At 39.2% G+C, this 21,306-nt stretch overlaps 1 protein-coding gene across 1 annotated transcript; it reads left to right on the top strand.

The window, feature by feature from the left end:
- The first annotated feature begins 596 nt into the window (after positions 1 to 596).
- On the top strand, positions 597 to 1,559 carry LOC116909638 (olfactory receptor 2T29-like). Its single transcript, XM_032913282.1, has one exon. It carries the CDS (start codon positions 597 to 599, stop codon positions 1,557 to 1,559), a length of 963 nt encoding a protein of 320 aa, XP_032769173.1.
- The last annotated feature ends 19,747 nt before the right edge of the window (positions 1,560 to 21,306 follow it).

A 21,306-nucleotide genomic window follows, 5' to 3' on the forward strand; every position in this document is an offset into this window, starting at 1 on the left:
TGAATGTACATTTAAAGACCATTTATCTATCAAAACAAAGTTACAGGACTATACAAATTCACTGGAAATAGATGGTATGCAGTACTCAACTTAGATCTTGGACCACATTATTTTAAAAACACATTCCTCAATGAATGTTAAACAGGGGAGTACAAGCGATATTATGCTAGGAGAAGAAGCTCTACAGTGGTTCTTAAGACCAAATTGTGTATTCATTAACGTCTGAATAATGGGTCTGTTTGGTTATTTGTGTGCATCCCACTTACACTGGTTTTTGTTGATGCATTTTTCTTTGTAATTCACTATTTTTGTTGAGAGCAAAAAGTTATCTTGCAATTATCAAAAACTTGTTGATAGAGGACACTATTTGTCATGAGGAAAAACCATTATCATGGACTGTGTCAGCTCTACTCTGAGTGGTGATGGCTCCAACCAGAGACAGATGTGAATTATTAATTTCTTAAATTTCTTTCAGTATAGGTAGATTATCATTTTCAAATCTACAGGCCGAGAAAATTTCTGAGCATAGTAGGCTTATGTGCACATCAGTAAGCAGTCACTAACCATAAACCTTCTTGGTTGCCTAGGAGACAAACATGGACTTCAACACCTGGATGAACAACTACACTGGACAATCAGATTTCACCCTGGTTGGATTCTTAAGTCAATCCAAACACCCAGCCCTGCTTGCTGTTGTCATATTTGTGGTTTTCCTGATGGCCTTGTCTGGGAACGCCTTCCTGATCCTGCTGATACTCTCTGACACCCACCTCCACACACCCATGTACTTGTTTATCAGCCAGCTGTCCCTCATGGACTTGATGTGCATTTCTGTCACTGTACCCAAGATGCTCATGGACCAGATGCTGGAGAACTACAGGATCTCAGCTGCTGCCTGTGGGATGCAGATGTTCCTCTACCTGACACTAGCAGGTTCAGAATTCTTGCTTCTAGCTGCCATGTCTTATGATCGCTATGTGGCCATCTGCCATCCACTCCGGTATCATGTCCTCATGAACCACAGGGTGTGTATCCTCCTGTTATATTCCTGTTGGCTCCTGGGATCCTTAGATGGCTTCATATTCACCCCTGTCACCATGACATTCCCATTCTGTGGGTCGCGGGAGATCTATCATTTCTACTGTGATGTTCTGGCTGTGACAAAGCTCTCCTGCTCAGACACCTGGCTCTATGAGACCTTCATGTATGTATGCTGTGTGATCATGCTTCTCATCCCTGTGACAGTCATTTCAGGATCCTACTCATCCATCCTCCTCACTGTTCTCAGGATGAACTCAACAGAGGGCAGGAAGAAGGCTCTTGCAACCTGCTCCTCCCACATGACTGTGGTCATCATCTTCTATGGCACTGCTATCTATAACTACATGCTCCCTGCCTCCCTCCATACCCCTGAGAAGGACATGGTGGTGTCTGTGTTTTATACCATACTCACACCTCTGTTGAACCCACTAATATATAGTTTTAGGAATAAGAATATCACTGAGGCTATGAGGAAATGGTTTGGTGTGAGCACCTTCTTCCAACAAATTGTAAAGTAACCCAGAATACATATTCTTTTCCTTGTCACTATACATCTGTTGGTCCAGGTCTCATGCTGAGGTTATTATTCCAGATCCATCATGCCTCATTTCATATTCATACTTTTTGTAGAACTCTTTCTCTATTCTTAAATTTCTTTGTTGATATACTTCTTGTCCATTCAGAAATCTTATTGGAGTTGTGCCACTGTTACCTTTTATGAAGTTCATAATGGCAGTTTAATATTGTGGGACAAAAGTCTTACCATTTGACATTATGTCATATTGTAAGTGGAAGAGTCATGAAGTATTCAATTTATAAAAGTTAGAGTGAGACCGAAGAACAGTGTTTAACATCATTAAAATGGGGTGACTAGAGCTCATTGGCATATTGAAAGAATTATGTGTACCCTCTTGATAATTGATGTAAAATTAAAATTATGTAAAATAAAGAACAAGATACAGTTTTCTCCCTTCAGCTCCTGTACTGTGATATAGTAAAAATAATGTGTTAGCAATTTAAATTTGGATAGTTCTATTTGCCCAAAGGGTTTCAAATGGTCAGAGTACCTGCAATTGCATATAAATATATTCTCCAAAAACAATCACACAGTATATTTAATTGAAATGAAAAACCACTTATTCTTGAGCCAAATGTGAATGACCACAGCCCTGGAACTTGGGTTCATGTTTTTCCGTATGACTTGTTTCAAAGTCTCATGGGTTGTTACAGAGCACGAACAAGTCATTAGCTATAACTCAAGGCATTTTCAACCACACTTGTGGAAACCTCAGGATTCAGGTTGTGACAAACTGGGAAAATCTCTGCTGTGGTTCTTAGATGATATCTGGTGACATGGAAAGCCTTCAGAGTCAGGGAAGCTAGCATTCTAAGAAGCCAATACATTCAAAGATGTGACCTGCTTGTCAAAGACATGCTGACAGAAACCACAGTGGGCAATGAATGGCTTGTAAGAACACTATTGACAGTCTAGGGTAAATGGGCTCTGTCTCTGTGATATTCAAAAGTTCCATGTTCACAGGAAATCCAATCAGTTTGCCAAATGCAGAATCTATAACATGTGTTTGGCATTGTTCTCTGAGAGCCTCAGCACAGTGTCCCGTGTTTGCCAAGCATAAACCTTGGTGCATGAGGAGGCCAAGAACTGTCTTATGCAAGTATCTGGATGAGCAGGGCAGCAGTCTTTAAGAGAGGTGTCTAGTGCAGACATTCTGATGTGGATCTGACTTGATTCCACTCTCTGTTCTGACATGAGTTTACATGTGACATGTTACATGAGTGTCATATCTCAAACTAAATTAGAGAGAAAGCAGTGAGGACAAAGAAAGCAAAAAAAGTGAATGAGAGAAACAGGTTTCTGAATTGACCAGAACTGGAATCCTTGTTCAAACGGGCTTCCTGCATGTTTCTTCTCTGCTCTTCTACCTACAATATTTGAAATAATTTACTTTCTTGTTAAAGTTATATTCTCTTGGGCCATCAGGCTACATAGCAGTAATTTCACATGGAATGGATAGTTCTGATTCTAAGGAAGATTGCTCTTCAGTTTCTATCTTTTTGAAACTCCTATACCTTGGTGGTGGTTTGATTCCATCTTTTGCATTGGTTTTATACAAGACCGCAGTTATAAATTAAAATTCACCTTGTAGAAGATGTCAGACAACAACATGGAATATTTTTTACTTCCTTCCTGACAGAACTGTTCTTTTCCCAGGTAGCAAATACTACTAGGGCTAAGGACAGAAACTAGAATGCAAATTCATGAGAAGTCAGATCTCATAGATTATTGTGCTCATAAATAAATCATTTATGTCATGATCAGAAACAGACATTCTCTCTTGAAAATGATACGTTATTTCATTTTAGTGCTTCCAATGTCAAGACCTGGTGAGACTGTCAAGGCCCCTTCTCATCACAAACTTCATTTCTGAAAGGGTAATTACATGTCAGCTCCTTTCCACAACAAAACACTGCCACTTCTCCTTATATTTAAATATTTCACCTAAAAAATACCATCAGTTCTACAGTCAGATCACCTGGACCCATCACACTCATGTCCAGCCATGGAGAACAAAGAAGTCCAGTACATAGAGGCTCCTGTGAGTCTATCCAGAAATTCTAGTAGATTTTAATTTGGAGATTTAAAAAATATCATGTGTTCTGGATACTGCTGGCTCCCTGCATAGACTGTTTAACATAGGCCAGGTCCTCAATTCAACAAGGAAGCCATATCAGTCATTGCCCCAGTTTCAGATGACCAGTGGACTTTCTCAAAGAGCTGAGAAAGATACCAGCTCTGAATCTCGAGCCGCCATATGCACAAGAATGCATACACTCTCACATACATGTGCCCACCCATATATGCAAACACACATACACACCATACACACAAAAACAAAAAGAATAGAATTTAAAGATCTACCATTTGATAACATCTTCCTATTTCCCTGCTGGCCTCTAAGTCAGTACTGCACAGAGTTAAGTGTGCATCAATGTTTCTCACTGGGCTAGTCACTTTGGTTCAGTCATGGGACGAGCCTAGGTGTCCAGAAACAAGGCAATAGATAATAGAGAAAGTGGGTTCTACATCTACAATGGAAAATTTAAACCATATAAGAGCAAAGGTATGAGTTATTTGAAAACACTGCATGAATATCATGCCATCAAAGTTGTTGTAGCATTGAAATAAATAAGTCTATGTTTCCTATGAATAATGCCTGTCTATTCTATTTGCACATCTCAGCTTAATAGGGCTTGGCTTTTGTCAACTAGATTTTCAAGATAAAAATTAAGTTAACATGCATGCTATACACTAAAAACCTTAATAAGAGGTTAGTTTGCAGTAGTTTCAATAGCTGTTACTAAATCATACTGTGTCCTTAAGTGGAATTTAAATTCCAAATCTGAAGTGCAGTATGTACCTCTGAACTCAAATTTCTTTAGAAGAACAAAGAAAAATCAAAAAGAAAGAAAAAGAAAACAAATGAAGATTTCTCATTACTAGATAAAAATACCAAATATTTCAGCCATATTTAGAAGTGAAACAATACAAATCATAAAACTATGTATTACCAAAAATACAGTGACTAGTTACTACTACATAGTTAATGTGTATATGTGAAATGGTTTATAAATAAACACAAGAATAAAAATGATGTTAAGAAAAGAGTTGGATGGTATTGGTACAGAGACAGACAGATAGACCAATGGAACAGAATTGAAGACCCAGAAATGAACCCACACACCTATGGGCACTTGATTTTTGACAAAGGAGCCAAAACCATCAAATGGAAAAAAGATAGCATTTTCAGCAAATGGTGCTGGTTCAACTGAAGGTAAACATATAGAAGATGCAGATCGATCCATGCTTATCACCCTGTACAAAGCTTAAGTCCAAGTGGATCAAGGACCTCCACATCAAACCAGATACACTCAAACTAATAGAACAAAAAGTGGGGAAGCATCTGGAACACATGGGCACTGGAAAAAATTTCCTGAACAAAACACCAATGGCTTATGCTCTAAGATCAAGAATCAACAAATGAGATCTCATAAAACTGCAAAGCTTATGTAAGGCAAAGGAAACTGTGGTTAGGACAAAACGGCAACCAACAGATTGGGAAAAGATCTTTACCAATCCTACAACAGATAGAGGCCTTATATCCAAAATATACAAAGAACTCAAGAAGATAGACAGCAGGGAGACAAATAACTCTATTAAAAAATGGGGTTCTAAACAAAGAATTCACAGCTGAGGAATGCCGAATGGCTGAGAAACACCTAAAGAAATGTTCAACATCTTTAGTCATAAGGGAAAGGCAAATCAAAACAACACTGAGATTTCACCTCACACCAGTCACAATGGCTAAGACCAAAAACTCAGGTGACAGCAGATGCTGGTGAGGATGTGGAGAAAGAGGAACACTCCTCCATTGATGGTGGGATTGCAGACTGGTACAACCATTCTGGAAATCAGTCTGGAGGTTCCTCAGAAAATTGGACATTGAAATACCCGAGGACCCAGCTGTACCTCTCTTGGACATATACCCAAAAGATGCCCCAACATATAAAAAAGACACATGCTCCACTATGTTCATCACAGCCTTATTTATAATAGCCAGAAGCTGGAAAGAACCCAGATGCCCTTCAACAGAGGAATGGATATAGAAAATGTGGTACATCTACACAATGGAATATTACTCAGCTATCAAAAACAATGACTTTATGAAATTCATAGACAAATGGTTGGAACTGGAAAATATCATCCTGAGTGAGGTAACCCAATCACAGAAAAACATACATGGTATGCACTCATTGATAAGTGGCTATTAGCCCAAATGCTTGAATTACCCTAGATGCATAGAACACATGAAACTCAAGATGGATGATCAAAATGTGAATGCTTCACTCCTTCTTTAAAAGGGGAACAAGAATACCCTTGGCAGGGAATAGAGAGGCAAAGATTAAAACAGAGACAGAAGGAACACCCATTCAGAGCCTGCCACACATGTGGCCCATACATATTCAGCCACCCAATTAGACAAGATGGATGAAGCAAAGAAGTGCAGGCCGACAGGAGCCGGATGTAGATCTCTCCTGAGAGACACAGTCAGAATACAGCAAATACATAGGCGAATGCCAGCAGCAAACCACTGAACTGAGAACAGGACCCCCATTGAAGGAATCAGAGAAAGAACTGGAAGAGCTTGAAGGGGCTCGAGACTCCATATGAATGACAATGCCAACCAACCAGAGCTTCCAGGGAGTAAGCCACTACCTAAAGACTATACATGGACTGACCCTGGACTCTGACCTCATAGGTAGCAATGAATATCCTAGTGAGATCACCAGTGGAAGGGGAAGCCCTTGGTCCTGCTAAGACTGAACCCCCAGTGAACGTGATTGTTGAGGGGAGGGCGGCAATGGGGGAGGATGGGGAGGGGAACACCCATAAAGAACGGGAGGGGGACGGGCTAGGGGGATGTTGGCCCGGAAACCGGGAAAGGGAATAACACTCGAAATGTAAATAAGAAATACTCAAGTTAATAAAAAAAATTAAAAAAAAAATGAAAGCTAACAGTATTAAAAAAAAAAAAAAAGGAAGAGAGTTGGACCCTCAGAAGTGCAAACAATCCTTAGATACCAGAGTTAGACAGCAGAGAGGCATGCTGGATGAATCTTTTTTTTTTTTTTTTTTGGATCTTTTTTTCAGAGCTGGGGAGCAAACCCAGGGCTTTGCGCTTCCTAGGCAAGTGCTCTACCACTGAGCTAAATCCCCAAGCCCTTCTGGATGAATCTTGTTCTACTTAATAAATATTGATTGCTAGTGGTCCTGCATTTAGTAGAACTCTGGAAGTTTCTTTATTGTTGAATATTAAAAATCTTATGTGCTTCTTAAATGACAGTTACACTGTATATAGTTTTAATACATTTCAGGTTTAACAGCTTCTTCATATAATATGCAATCACTTTTACAATTAGTCACAAAATAGATAGCCTACTGGAATTGTTTTAAATAATAGTGTTAATGGTGAGGAAGAAATGACATCAATTCAAATAAAGCACATAGAAAAGTTCTGTAACCTGAAAGAGGAACATTTAGGAATATGGCAGCAGCTGCATTTTCATCATTGTATTATAAGAATTTCTCATTATTAATGAAGCACATGTGAAAATAAACCTGAAATCTGCCTTTCTAGTTTGAGAAACTTGATTGTATTAATTGTGGCTTATTATTTTTATATAAAACATAAATAAGTTTATTTTATTGTATATACATTTTTATTTGTTCCCTATTTAAGCCATTTTATATTGTGAAACACTTCTTTGTACCGAGATATCATTTTTATGTGTGCATACATGAATGAGCATATACACATATATGTATAGTTATATGCATAGGGGTTAACTGTATATTTCTGGGTATAAAAGTCACAGGAAAAAGATGGATATCATTCCATTTTAAGACTGTCCCTGTAATTAAGATCTGGGACTAGAAGATTAGGCTAGTATACTGTCTAATTCTGTTTGTCAACTTGACATAATCAGGAGTTATCACAGAATAAGAAGCCTCCATTGAGAAAATGCCTCCATAAGATCCAGCTGTAAGCCATTTTTTTTCAATTTGTGAGTAAATCAGATGAACCCATTGTGGATAATGTTATCCCTGGACAGGTAGACCTCGGTTCCATAAGAAAGCAATCTGAGCAAGCCAGGGGAACCAATCTAGAAAGCAACATTCCAACGTGCCCTCTGCATCAGGTTTCTAGTCTGTGTGAGTTCCAGTCCTTACTTCGTTAGGTGATGAAAAGCAGCATGGAAGTGTAAGCTGAATAAAATCCTTTCCTTCACTAAAAAAGAAAAGAAAAGAAACAAGAGGAGACTACCCTCTGCCCACATTCCCAACACAAGAGGGAATCACATAGTGCCATCTGTGATCCCATGGTGCAGGGACTTAACAACAGTCAGGACACTTCTCATTCCTGCCTGCGAGTAGAGATGAAAGACAGTCACAAGGAGGACATACACACTTGAGAGCAGAGCACTCTGTTCCCAGAAATGGTAAAAGAAAACAGGAAAACAGGTCTTCAGGAGTACTGACGCACAGGCCTAAAGGAGGGTCAAACCACTGTCAGAAATAGCAAGACAAGCTAATGCCAGAGACAACCTGATGGTGAGAGGAAAGCACATGAACCAAAGCAACAAAAACAAGGACTACGTGGCATCATCAGAGCCCAGTTCTCCAACCAAAGAAAATACTACATATCTAAACACACCGGAAAAGCAAGATTGAGATTTAATATCACATTTTAAGATGATGATGGAGGAATTTAAGAATGATATAAATAACTCCCCTAAAGAAATACAGAACAACACAAGTAAACAAGTAGAAACCCTTAAAGAGGAAAAACAAAAACCACTTAAAGAATTACAGGAAAACACAATCAAAGTTGCTAGCACAAAACATCAGCAAATCCAGGACACAATGAGAAGATCAAACCTAAGGCTAATAGGTAGAGAAGAGAGTGAAGACTCCCAAATTAAAGAGCCAGTAATATCTTCAACACAATTATAGAAGAAAACTTCCCTAACCTGAAGAAAGGGATTCCCATAAACATACAAGAAGTCTACAGAATTTCAAATTGATTGGACCAGAAGAGAAATTACTCCCGTCACATAACAGTCAAAACACCAAATGAACAAAACAAAGAAAGAATGTTAAAAGCAATAAGGGAAAAGGTCAAGAGACATATAAAGGCAGACCTATAAGAATTACAGGAGACATCTCACCAAAGACTATGAAAGCCAGAAGATCCTGGACAGATGTCATATAGACGCTAAGAGAACACAAATGCCAGCCTAGGCTACTATATCCAACAAAACTCTCAACAAGCATAGATGGAGAAACCAAGATATTCCATGACAAAACCAAATTTACACAATATCTTTGTACAATTCCAGCCATACAAATGATAATAGATGGAAAACTCCAACACAAGGAGGGAGATTATCCCCACAGAAAAACCAAGAAATTACTCTCCTTGCAACAAAACCAAAAGAAGAGAGACAAACAGACATAGTTCCACCTATAAATAAGAAAATAACAGGAAGTAACAATCATTATTTCTTACTTCTTTTTTTTTTTCCTTTTTGGAGCTGGGTACCGAACCCAGGGCCATGCGCCTGCTAGGCAAGCGCTCTACCACTGAGCTAAATCCCCAACCACAATCATTATTTCTTAATATCTCTCAACATCAATGGACTCAATTCCCCAATAAAAGACAGACTGGATACATAAAGGGGACCCAGCACTTTACTGCATACAGGAAACACACCTCAGAGACAAAGACAGACACTACCTCAGAGTAAAAGGCTGCAAACAAATTTCCAAGCAAATTGTCCAAAGGAAAAAGCTGCAGTAGCCATTCTAATATTGAATAAAATCTACTTTCAACCAAAAGTCATCAAAAAAGTTAAAAAAAGACACATCATATGCAGCAAAATAAAACTCTACCAAGATGGACTCTCAATCCTAAATGTCTATGCTCCAAATACAAGGGCACCTACATTCATAAAAGAAACTTTAATAAAGCTCAAATCACACATTGTATCTCACACAATAATAGGAATAGATTTCAACACCACACTCTCATAATAGACAGATCATGGAAACTGAAACTAAACAGAGACAAAGAGAAACTCATAGAGGTTATGAACCAAATGGACTTAAGAGATGTTTATAGAACATTCCATCCTATAACAAAAGAATATACTCTCTTCTCAGCACTTTATGGTAACTTCTCCAAGTTTAACTGTATAATCGGTCACAAAATAGGCCTCAACAGATACAGGAAGATAGAAATAATTCTAAGCATACTATCAGACCACCACGGATTAAGGCTGGTCTTCAATAACAACAATAATGACAGAACACCCACATATACAAAGAAGATAAACAACACTCTACAGAATGACAACATGGTCAAGGAAGAAATAAAAAAATTTACAGACTTCTTAGAATTTAATGAAAATGAAGATACAACGTACCCAAAGTTATGGGACACAAGAAAGCTGTGCTAAGAGGAAAACACATAGCTCTGAGTGTCTGCTAAAAGAAACAGGAGAGAGCTTACATCAGCACCTTGAATGCACACATAAAAACTCCAGAACAAAAACAATTACACCCAAGAAGAATAGAAAGCAGGGAATAATCAAACTCAGGGCTGAAATCAACCAAGTAGAAACAAATAGGACTATACAAAGAATCAACAAAACCAAGAGCTAGTTCTTTGAGAAAATCAACAAGATACATAAACCCTTAGCCAGTCAAACCAGAGGGCACAGAGAGAGTAGTGAAATTAACAAAATCAGAAATGAAAAGCAAGACAAAACAACAGAATCTTAGGAAATTCAAAAATCATCAGATCCTGCTACAAAAGACTGTATTTAGCAAAACTGGAAAATCTAGACGAAATAGACAATTTTCTAGACAAATACCAGGTACCAAAGTTAAATCAGGAACAGATAAACCATCAAAGAAAAACCATAACTCCAAAAGAAATAGAAGTAGTTATTAAATGTCTTCCAACCAAAAGGAGCCAAGGACCAGATGGAATTACTGCAGAATATTATCAGAACTTCATAGAAGACCTCATACCAATACTGTCCAAACTCTTCCACAAAATAGAAACACACTGAGCACTACCAAATTTCTTCTGTGAAGCTACAATTACTCTTATAAATAAACCACACAAAGACCCAACAAAGGAAAAGAACTTCAGACCAATTTCCCTTATGAATACCAACACAAAAAATAATCAATAAAATTCTTGCAAACCGAATACAAGAACACATCAAAAGGATCATCCATCATTGTAGGGAGCTGTATTGGAATTTGGCCTGGCTGCTTTGTGACTGTATGGCTTAAAGTGGCTACATGACTCTGGGCTGTATGGTCACAGATACTCACCCCTAAGATGACTGCCATAAAGTCTTGAGATTGTTGGACAAAAGCCTCTCCCATGAATTTGTGGCACAGGAAGATAACAATAACGGAATGCTTCAGCCCAAGCAAATACCAGGTGTCTCCTGAGCAAACACTAAATGTCTCCACCGCCTGACCTCTTTGCCTCCTGCTATCACTGCCTGAATACCCTCACCCCTCCCTCCTTTGTGTTTCGCAAAGGGTCCTCCCCCTATCTGAATGCCTTATAAGCTGTAACACTCTTCCCAATAAACGAGACCTTGATAACAGAACTTTGCTTGGTCTTCTTCTTTTCTCCCCCCTTGACACTCAGATAGAGCCTCTTCAGGACTCTGAATAACTGAACCCGCTGGACTGATCACATCATGATCAAGTAGGCTTCATCCCAGGATTGCAGGGCTTGTTCATTATACAGAAATCCAACAAAGTGATCTACTATATAAACAAACTCAATGAAAAAAACCACATGATCATTTCATTAGATGCTGAGAAAGCATTTGACAAAATGAACACCCCTGCATGATAAAAGTCCTGGAAAGATCATACCTAAACATAGTAAAGGCAATATACAGCAAACCAGTAGCTAAATTCATAATAAATAGAGAGAAAAAATTGAAGCAATACAACTAAAATTAAGGACTAGACAAGGCTGTCAACTCTCTCCCTACTTACTCAATATAGTACTCTAAGTCCTGGCCTGAACAATCTGTCAATAAAGGATGTCAAAGGAACACAAATTGGAAAGAAAGAGGTCAAAATATCACTATTTGCAGATGATATGCTGGTATACTTATGTGACCCCAAAAGTTACACCTGAGAACTAATAAACCTGATAAACAACTTCAAAAAAGTGGATGGGTATAAAATTAACACAAACAAACCTGTAGCCTTTCTCTACTCAAAGGATAAATAGACTGAGAAAGAAATTAGGAAAATGACACCCTTCACAATAGTCCCAAATGGCATAAACGACCTCTGTGTGACTCTAACCAACCCAAGTGAAAGATCTGTATGACAAGAACTTCAAGTCTCTGAAGAAAGAAATAGAAGATCTCAAAAGATGGAAAGAACTCCCATGGTAATGGGTTGACAGGATTAATATAGTAAAAATGGACGTTTTACCAAAAGCAAACTGCACATTCAGTGCAATCCACATCAAAATTCCAACTCAATTCTTCATAGAGATAGAAAGAGCAACTTGCAAATTCATTTGGAATAACAAAAAACCAGAATAGTGAAAACTATCCTCAACTATAAAAAAACTTCTGGGGCTATCACCATCCCTGACCTAAAGCAGTATTATAGATCAATAGTCATAAAAACTGTATGGTATTGGTACAGAGACAGGCAGGTAGATCAGTGAAATAGGATTGAAGACTCATGAACATGTCTGACTTTATATGTTACTTGGTCTTTTTCCCTTGTAGCTTTTAACATTATCCCTTTGCTCTGTCTGCTTAAAGTTTGATTATTACATGACCAGGGAACTTTCTTTTTGGTCCTATTTATTTGGTGTTCTGTAAGCTTCTTGTGCCTGTACAGGCATTTCCTTCTTTGGATTAAGAAAATGTTCTTCTATAATTTTGTTGAAAATACAATCTGGGATTTGAACAGGGATTATTCTCCTTCTATTCCTATTGTTCTTATGTGTGGTGCTTCCTGGATATTTTGTTTCAGGAATTTTTTAGATGTAATATTTTCTGTCACTAATGGATCAATTTCTCCAACACCTGAGATGCTGCTCTCTTGCATTTCCATCTCTTGTATTCTGTTGCTGATGTCTGCATCTGTACTTCCTCTTTACTTACCTAGATCTTTCAGTTACACAAATCCCTCTGTGTTTTCTTTATTGATTCAAGTTCTATTTTAAGGTCTTACATAGTTTTATTCACACCCTTCAACTGTTTGGTTTCTTTCCTTAACTATTTTGGCTTTCTTTATGGTATTTATTCATTCCCTCTTTAAGGACCTATATCATTTTCCTAAAGTTTGTTTTACGGTATTTTTCCTGAGTTCACCTGTGTTGGAATAGGCAGATATGCTAGAGTAGTGTACCTGGACTTGGGTGGTGACCTATGGCCTTCAGTGTTGTTGGTTGTGTTCTTGTACCGCCATCTAGGCATCTGGGTTTGGCATGATTGCAGGTTGAGGCACAAATTTCTGAGTTTGTCTTTGCTAGGTGTGTGTTTTGATCCTTAGTTTCTGTTTTCTCTCTGGTCTTTTGGCCAGTATGTTCATTGGTAGAGGAGGTTATCTCCACCAACATTGGGATAGACTTCTGGTGGTACCTGGGATAGAATCTGGTAGAGCAGGGTCAAAAGAGGATATACATTTTTATTTTTTAGATATCAGCCTAACCATTTGAAAATCTCAGGTTAGGAGAACTATCTGTTAGGCCTAGAGAGGAAGTGATAGCTAAAATGACCTCACACGCTCAGACATTGGTCAAGCAGATTTCCTCATATCAACACAGTGTCCACACTGTGGCTCCCATGGAATTACCCAGAGTCCCTTGCAAAGGTTTTGAGTTTCCCTGTGATTTGCCGTTTCCATTATCTACTGGTTGGCCCTTTTTTGTGGGCAGATTGTGCTGTGTATAAGCTTCTGTTATAAAAAAAATCTGTTTCTATTACATTTCTATGACATGACCATATTGCAGCATGGGTTTACCACTTTTCTATTACATGAGATTAGGTTGATGACACTAATTTTTATTTCTCTCCTCCAACAGAAATCCTCATGGATCAGTTTTCAGGATCCTACCAAGCCTACCATTTCCAAGCTGGAGAACTTCATGCAGGGCATAGGGCAAGCTGGTGGCATTGAGATGGAATATTATCACCTTGACAGCTGCATTGGGTGCTGAATACACAGAAATTACTGGTGGTCCTTTCCTGACCCATGCAGGGCCCAAGACAGCTGAGTCCTAACAATGTCAGGTGCCTTAAGTGCTAGTTACAGCCTGGACTACGACATGACCTCTGTCAACCAAACTTGATGTAGCTGCCCAAGACCAACAGTGATAGGGAAGGACCCCATTCCTTTCCCTGTCCCCTGCCAATGTCCACCCAGGAATGCACTTAAATCAAGTGGGAAAGGATTCAAGACTCTCTTCCATCTGTAGGCTAAATTCATGAGTACTGAAGAGGGCAGAGCTCAGGAGCTGGCCTCCATGAACACAGGACACTGTGGAACCAGAGGATGGCATGGGAACAGTGACATGTTGTTGGAAAGTGATCAGAAACCTTTAGCATTCAGAAAAAGTTCAGTACAATTTGGCTGCAGGTCAAGAGTGCAGAGTTGCCTCTGTCTTCCACCCTGTGTAGACTAGCTCTGACTGCACAGTGTCCTTCACTGTGTCTGCACAACTGCCTACAGCTTAAGACAGAGAGTGACGTCTAAACTGGGACTTTTGCTCAGATGTTGGCAATGTCAAGATTTACATTTTCATCTAAGACATTTGCATTTATAGAATGTTCTATAACCTTCAGGTCTTTGATTAAAAAGAAACAAACATTCACACTGAAGGCAGCTCTAAAGAATATTGGTTCTGACTTAACTACAGCAGAACATGGACTGGTGAACTTGGAGGAGGACAAGATGTCACAAGAGGAATGAAGGCTTGGGGTTATCCTGTGTTTACAATACAGCAGCTGAAACCCAAGCTTCCAAGTGCATGCCTATGACGGCTGCTGGAACATTAGATGAACACAAAGAGTAAAGGAGAGAGAGAGAACTGTGCAGTGAATATAGTTCTGAACATACAATGACTGACTCATGTTAGGATGATTTTTATTTATGACAGTGTTATTCAGGGTTATTTTTAATACTGTTTATGATTTTTTTCACTATAGCAAAACTTAAGGGTAAATCAAGCTTTGGCAGAAGTTTCTGGTAGGATTCCTCACTCTCCTAGTTACATTTTTCTTTAAAGTCCCAGAGGGGAGTAATCAACAAAAACCTTTATCTGGTAATGAGCCAAGTCAAGCCATGAATGACGTCACCTTCCTCCTTTTCCTTGTGCACTTAATTAGCTTCTGTCTCTTGCCCATTGTGGCCCAGACTGCAGCACCATCTGATGGTAAGTCCACCTGACAGGAGAGTCTGCACAGCACAACGTGGGCACTAGGCTCTGTTCCTTCCTTACAGAATATCTTTTATCTTCTATTCTTTACTGTCTTTTTATTAGCAGGAGAAAGAAATTCAGCCTCCTCCTAATCATTCTTGGTTTTCCCAGACAGCATTTGTCTGTGTCACTCTGTCTGCCTTGGAACTCAGTCTATAGACCAGGATGGTGTCAAACACAGATCTACATGCCTCTTCCTCCAAGCGCTGGGATCAAAGGTGTACACTAGCACACCCAGGATGATCCGAAAGATTCCCTTTAGTGCTTCTTTACTGAGAACTTTCTGTATATTAGGAATGAAGTAGTATGCGTTCCATTAACACACACACACACACACACACACACACACACACACACACATGTGTTCACAAAAGCATGAGTCTTGCCTTGAGTATGCTGATAATTCCTGCCTCAGTCTCACAAGTACTGGGATTGTTGTAGTCATCTGTTCCACAGACACCCTTCCTTCTGCATGCTTAAGCATTCGCATCACAATTCATTTATTTCAAAACTGTCTTTGGGTGGTTTATTGATTTCAGCTGTGGGTAAGTTTTGAGAGTTACATAAATGCAAAAGTAATTGTCTTCATTTTATTCAAGTTTCATAATATGAAGCATGTAATGAGTGATCTAAAGTAAAACCATACCTCTCTACAGAAGTAATGTTTTCCATAGAACCCAGGCAGGTGCCCACGCTGTGCGTACTCACAGGGTAAGCACTCACTCTGTCAGTGACTCTATGATATGAGGCAGATGGCTGAGACCCTGAGCTTCTCCTCTATAAAACAGGAGAGTGTGGTGAGTCTTATGGAAGCAACAGGGAGGAACAGGGATGCTGCTGGCTTGGGATGCTGCTCTGCCATTGCTCTGCCTTCACTGTTAGCAATGCAAAGGTTTCACATTGCACAAAGCTGTTCACATGGCAACAAATGACACAGCAGTAAGGACAAGACAGCTGCTAATCCCTTCCCTACTTCAAACCACAGTCCTGATCTCACTGATGCCAGTGGTCCCCATTTAAAAGAGAGCTCTGATTTTCACAGCCCACCACCTGGCCCTCACCTGCCTCCTGACCTCCACTCACCCAGCAGATAGGGTTCAGGACTTCTCACAGCCTGGGGTTCCCTCGCTGTCTTTCTTCACTGTGTCCACCATCATAAACTGAGTCAGCAGATAAACATAAGGTGAGTGTTAAAAATCTTACATTGTTGAATAAATCTGAGTTTCCATTCAAAAATATGTGTTTGTAAAATGGAAATCTATCTCATTTCTTTCTGTCTCCCAGTCTATTTCCTGTCTGTATTTCTGTCCATCTCTTCTCAGAGGTCTCAGATCTGCATGGTGTCTATGTGAAGGCATCAAGAAGCTTGCCTTTCTTTGCTCCAGCAAACAGCAGCTTGGGCAGTTCGTGACATTTCAATGACCTCAGTATGTGGTTTACTTTGTTGTTTTCATTGTTAGAATCTTGACACAGATGTAACATGTTCCTAAGAGTTGTGATCGCTGTCTCAAAAACCCATCCCTTGAAAATATTGAAAACATCTCAGAAAGTGAAAATTTCATATCCTTCCTACTGCCTATACTTACCAAAATGTACTATCTACTCAATAATGAATAAATAAATGAATAAATACAATAAAAACATTTAAAAAATCTCTCTTTTAAAGTACGGTGGGCCTGGTCAGAAAGGATGGATGCATTCTGTAGGATGCTAATTCTCACTGTGTTGTACGTATTTAAAACTTCCAACTTAATTGGCATTTAAGGGCTATTTTCCCAGCATGAGTGGACACTGACCTTGTTCAGTGAAATCAAGGTTAATGTGTCCCTGGATTCCTCAGCATCTAACACAAAGGCATGGTGTGTGTGGAGTGAAGGTTTCTATGCACTGTTCCAGGAACATCTCAGGGCTGTGTTCTTTGTTCCCTGACTCAGTGAGGAAGTAGCTGTAACTCCTTGGAGAATCTGCTGCCACACCCTGGTCTGACAACCAGCAGTGACTGCTAAACACTCAGTCTCCTGATGAAGCTTAGAGCAAATGGACAACCTGTGAGTAGATGAACTAGGAGAAGCAGAGGCCAGAAGAGGTGGGACTTCCAATTAACTCTGTCTAACCAGTGTTGGATGAGAAACATTATATATATATATGTATATATATGTGTGTGTATATATATATGTATATGTATATATATGTATATGTATATATATAATTGTGTCTACATTTTCATATGAATATGTTTATTTGAATGTACATTCAAAGACCATTTATCTGTCAAAACAAAGTTACAGGACTGTACAAACTCACCAAGAAATAGACTATATGCAGTACTCAACTTAGAACTTGTACCAAATTATTTTAAAAACCACATTCCTCAGTGAATGCTAAACTGGGGAGTACATGCGATATTATGCTAGGAGAAGAAGCTCTAAAATGGTTATTTTTTTTTCTTTTTCTTTTTTTCGGAGCTGGGGAGCGAACCCAGGGCCTTGCGCTTGCTAGGCAAGTGCTCTACCGCTGAGCTAAATCCCCAACCCCTATTTTTTTAATCCAACCCTCTTTAATTTAGCCTTGGCAAATTTTCTCTTTACAAGAGCAAAACCCAGCCACATTCTTCATTAAATTATTACAAACGACAATCTCTAGAATACCTACTAACATTTCTTTCTCCTCTGAAACTTCTTGAGGTAGGCCAAGACAGTTCAAATTACCTCAGCACCACTGTCTCCCGTGCTCCTACTAAGTTGGCCCATTAAGCCCCACTTAAAGTGTTCAACTGCTTTCCTAACACAAAGTCCCCATTTCTCCAAAGAAAATCATGGTCAGGCCTATCACAGCAACACCCCAGTCTCTGTTACCAACTTTTGCCTTACTTAGGGTTTTACTGCTATGAAGAAACACCATAACCATAGCAATACCTGCAAAGGAAAAGATTTAATTGGAGCTATCTTCCCGATTCAGAGGTTTAGTCCATTATTGTCCTGGTGGGAAGTAAGGCAACGTGCAGGTAGGCAGACATTGTGCTGGAGACAGAGCTGAGAGCTCTCTTGGGAGGTGAAGAAAGAATGAAGAAAACCAGATGACGCTACTGACTTTCTAGGGTCACTATTTCTGAGGTCATTTTCTCCATTTTTATTCTCTTTCACACTTCCAGTTATCTATATTCAATATTCCTTTTCTTGGGGATTCATTATTTTTCCATTTCATCTGATTTGTTTTCACTTTCTGAATACTACTTTAAGAAATTCCTTGACCCCACCTTTCTTGTCTTTAGGCTGTCCTCTTCCTCACGTCAGCCAAACTTCCTGTAAATCTTTCTTATTTCTTTTTTTTCCATCTTTATTAAATTGGTTATTTCTTATTTACATTTCAAATGTAATTTCCTTTCCTGTTTCCCAGGCCAATATCCCTCTAAACCCTTCACCTCCCAATCTCTATAGGTGTTCCCCCCATTACCACCCTCCCTCCAAGAATCCTGTTCACTGTAGGTCCAGCCTTGGCAGGACCAAGGACTTCCCCTTCCACTGGTGCCCTTACTAGACTATTCATTGCTACCTATGCAGTTGGAGCCAAGGGTCAGTCCATGTATAGTCTTTGGGTAGTGATTAGTCCCTGGAAGCTCTGGCTGGGTGGCATTGTTGTTCATATGGGGTCTAGAGCCCCTTGAAGCTCTTTCAGTCCTTTCTAAGATTCCTGCAACTGGGGTCCTATTCTCAGTTCACTGGTTTAATGATGCCTTTCGCCTATGTATTTGCTGTATTCTGGCTGTGTCTCTCAGGAGAGATCTACATCAAGTTCCTGTCAGCCTGCACTTCTTTGCTTCATCCATCTTATCTAGTTTGGTGGCTGTATATGTATGGGCTGCATGTGGGGCAGGCTCTGAATGGGTGTTCCTTCTGCCTCTGTTCTAAACTTTGCCTCCCTATTCCCTGCTAAGGGTATTCTTGTTCCCCTTTTAAAGAAGGAGTGAAGCATTTGCATTTTGATCATCCTTCTTGAGTTTCATGTGTTCTGTGAATCTAGGGTAATTCAAGCATTTGGGCTAATAGCCACTTATCAATGAGTGCATACCATGTATGTCTTTCTGTGATTGGGTTAGCTCACTCAGGATGATATTTTCCAGTTCCAACCATTTGCCTATGAATTTCATAAAGTCATTGTTTTGATAGCTGAGTAGTATTCCATGTGTAGATGTACCACATTTTTTGTATCCATTCCTCTGTTGAAGGGCATCTGGGTTCTTTCCAGCTTCTGGCTATTATAAATAAGGCTGCTATGAACATAGTGGAGCATGTGTCTTTGTTATATGTTGGGGCATCTTTTGGGTATATGCCCAAGAGTGGTATAGCTGGGTCCTCAGGTAGTTCAATGTCCAATTTTCTAAGGAACCTCCAGACTGATTTCCAGGATGGTTGTACCAGTCTGCAATCCCACCAACAATGGAGGAGTGTTCCTCTTTCTCCACATTCACGCCAGCATTTGCTGTCACCTGAGTTTTTGATCTTAGCCATTGTCACTGATGTGAGGCAAAATCTCAGGGTTGTTTTGATTTGCATTTCCCTATGACTAAAGATGTTGAACATTTCTTTAGGTGTTTCTCAGCCATTCGGCATTCCTCAGCTGTGAATTCTTTGTTTAGCTCTGAACCCCATTTTTTAATAGGGTTATTTGTCTCCCTGCAGTCTAACTTCTTGAGTTCTTTGTATATTTTGGATATAAGCCCCCTATCTGTTGTAGGATTGGTAAAGATCTTTTCCCAATCTGTTGGTTGCCGTTTTTGTCCTAACCACAGTGTCCTTTGCCTTACAGAAGCTTTGCAGTTTTATGAGATCTCATTTGGCGAATCTTGATCTTAGAGTATAAGCCATTGGTGTTTTATTCAGGAAATGTTCTTATTTTTAATAGCGTTATTTGTCTCCATGCAGTCTAATTTCTTGAGTTCTTTGTATATTTTGGATATAAGCCCTCTATCAGTTGTAGGATAGGTAAAGATGTTTTCCCAATCTGTTGGTTGCTGTTTTGTCCTAACAACAGTGTCCTTTGCCTTACAGAAGATTTACAGTTTTATGAGATCCCATTTGTCGATTCTTGTTATTAGAGTATAAGCCATTGGTGTTTAGAGTTATTAGAGTATAACACATTGGTGTTTTATTCAGGAAATTTTCTTATTTTTAATAGGGTTATTTGTCTCCCTGCAGTCTAACTTTGTGAGTTCTTTGTATATTTTGGATAAAAGCACTCTATCAGTTGCAGGATTGGTAAAGATCTTTTCCCAATTTGTTGGTTGCCGTTTTGTCCTAACAACAGTGTCCTTTGCCTTATAGAAACTTTGTGGTTTTATAAGATCCCATTTGTCGATTCTTGATCTTAGAGCATAAGCCATTGGTGTTTTGTTCAGGAAATTTTCTCCAGTGCCCATGTGTTTGGGATGCTTCCCCACTTTTTCTTCTATTAGTTTGAGTGTATCTGGTTTGATGTGGAGGTCCTTGATCCACTTGGACTTAAGCTTTGTAGAGGGTGATAAGAATGGATTGATCTGCATTCTTCTACATGCTGACCTCCAGTTGAACCGGCACCATTCACTGAAAAGGCTATGTTTTTTCCATTGGATGGTTTTGGATCCTTTGTCAAAAATCAAGTGTCCATAGATGTGTAAGTTCATTTCTGAGTCTTGAATTCTATTCCACTGGCCTATATCTGTCTCTGTACAAATACCATACAGTTTTTATCACTATTGCTCTGTAATACTGCTTGAGTTCAGGTATAGTGATTCCCCCAGAATTCCTTTTATTGCTGAGAATATTTTTAGCTATCCTAGGTTTTTTTTATTCCAGATGAATTTGCAAATTGTTCTGTCTAACTCTCTGAAGAATTGGATTGGAATTTTGATTGGGGATTGCATGGAATCTGTAGATCGCTTTTGGTAAAATGGCCATTTTTACTATATTAATCCTGCCAATCCATGAGCATGGGAGGTCTTTCCATCTTCTGATATCTTCAATTTCTTCCTTCAGAGGTGTGAAGTTTTATCATGCAGATCTTTCACTTTCTTGGTTGAAGTCACACCAAGATATTTTATATTATTTGGGACTGTTATAAAAAGTATCGTTTCCCTAATTTCTTTCTCAGCTTGTTTATC

The sequence above is a fragment of the Rattus rattus genome, chromosome 9 (assembly GCF_011064425.1).
Source record: "Rattus rattus isolate New Zealand chromosome 9, Rrattus_CSIRO_v1, whole genome shotgun sequence".
NCBI lineage: Eukaryota > Metazoa > Chordata > Mammalia > Rodentia > Muridae > Rattus > Rattus rattus.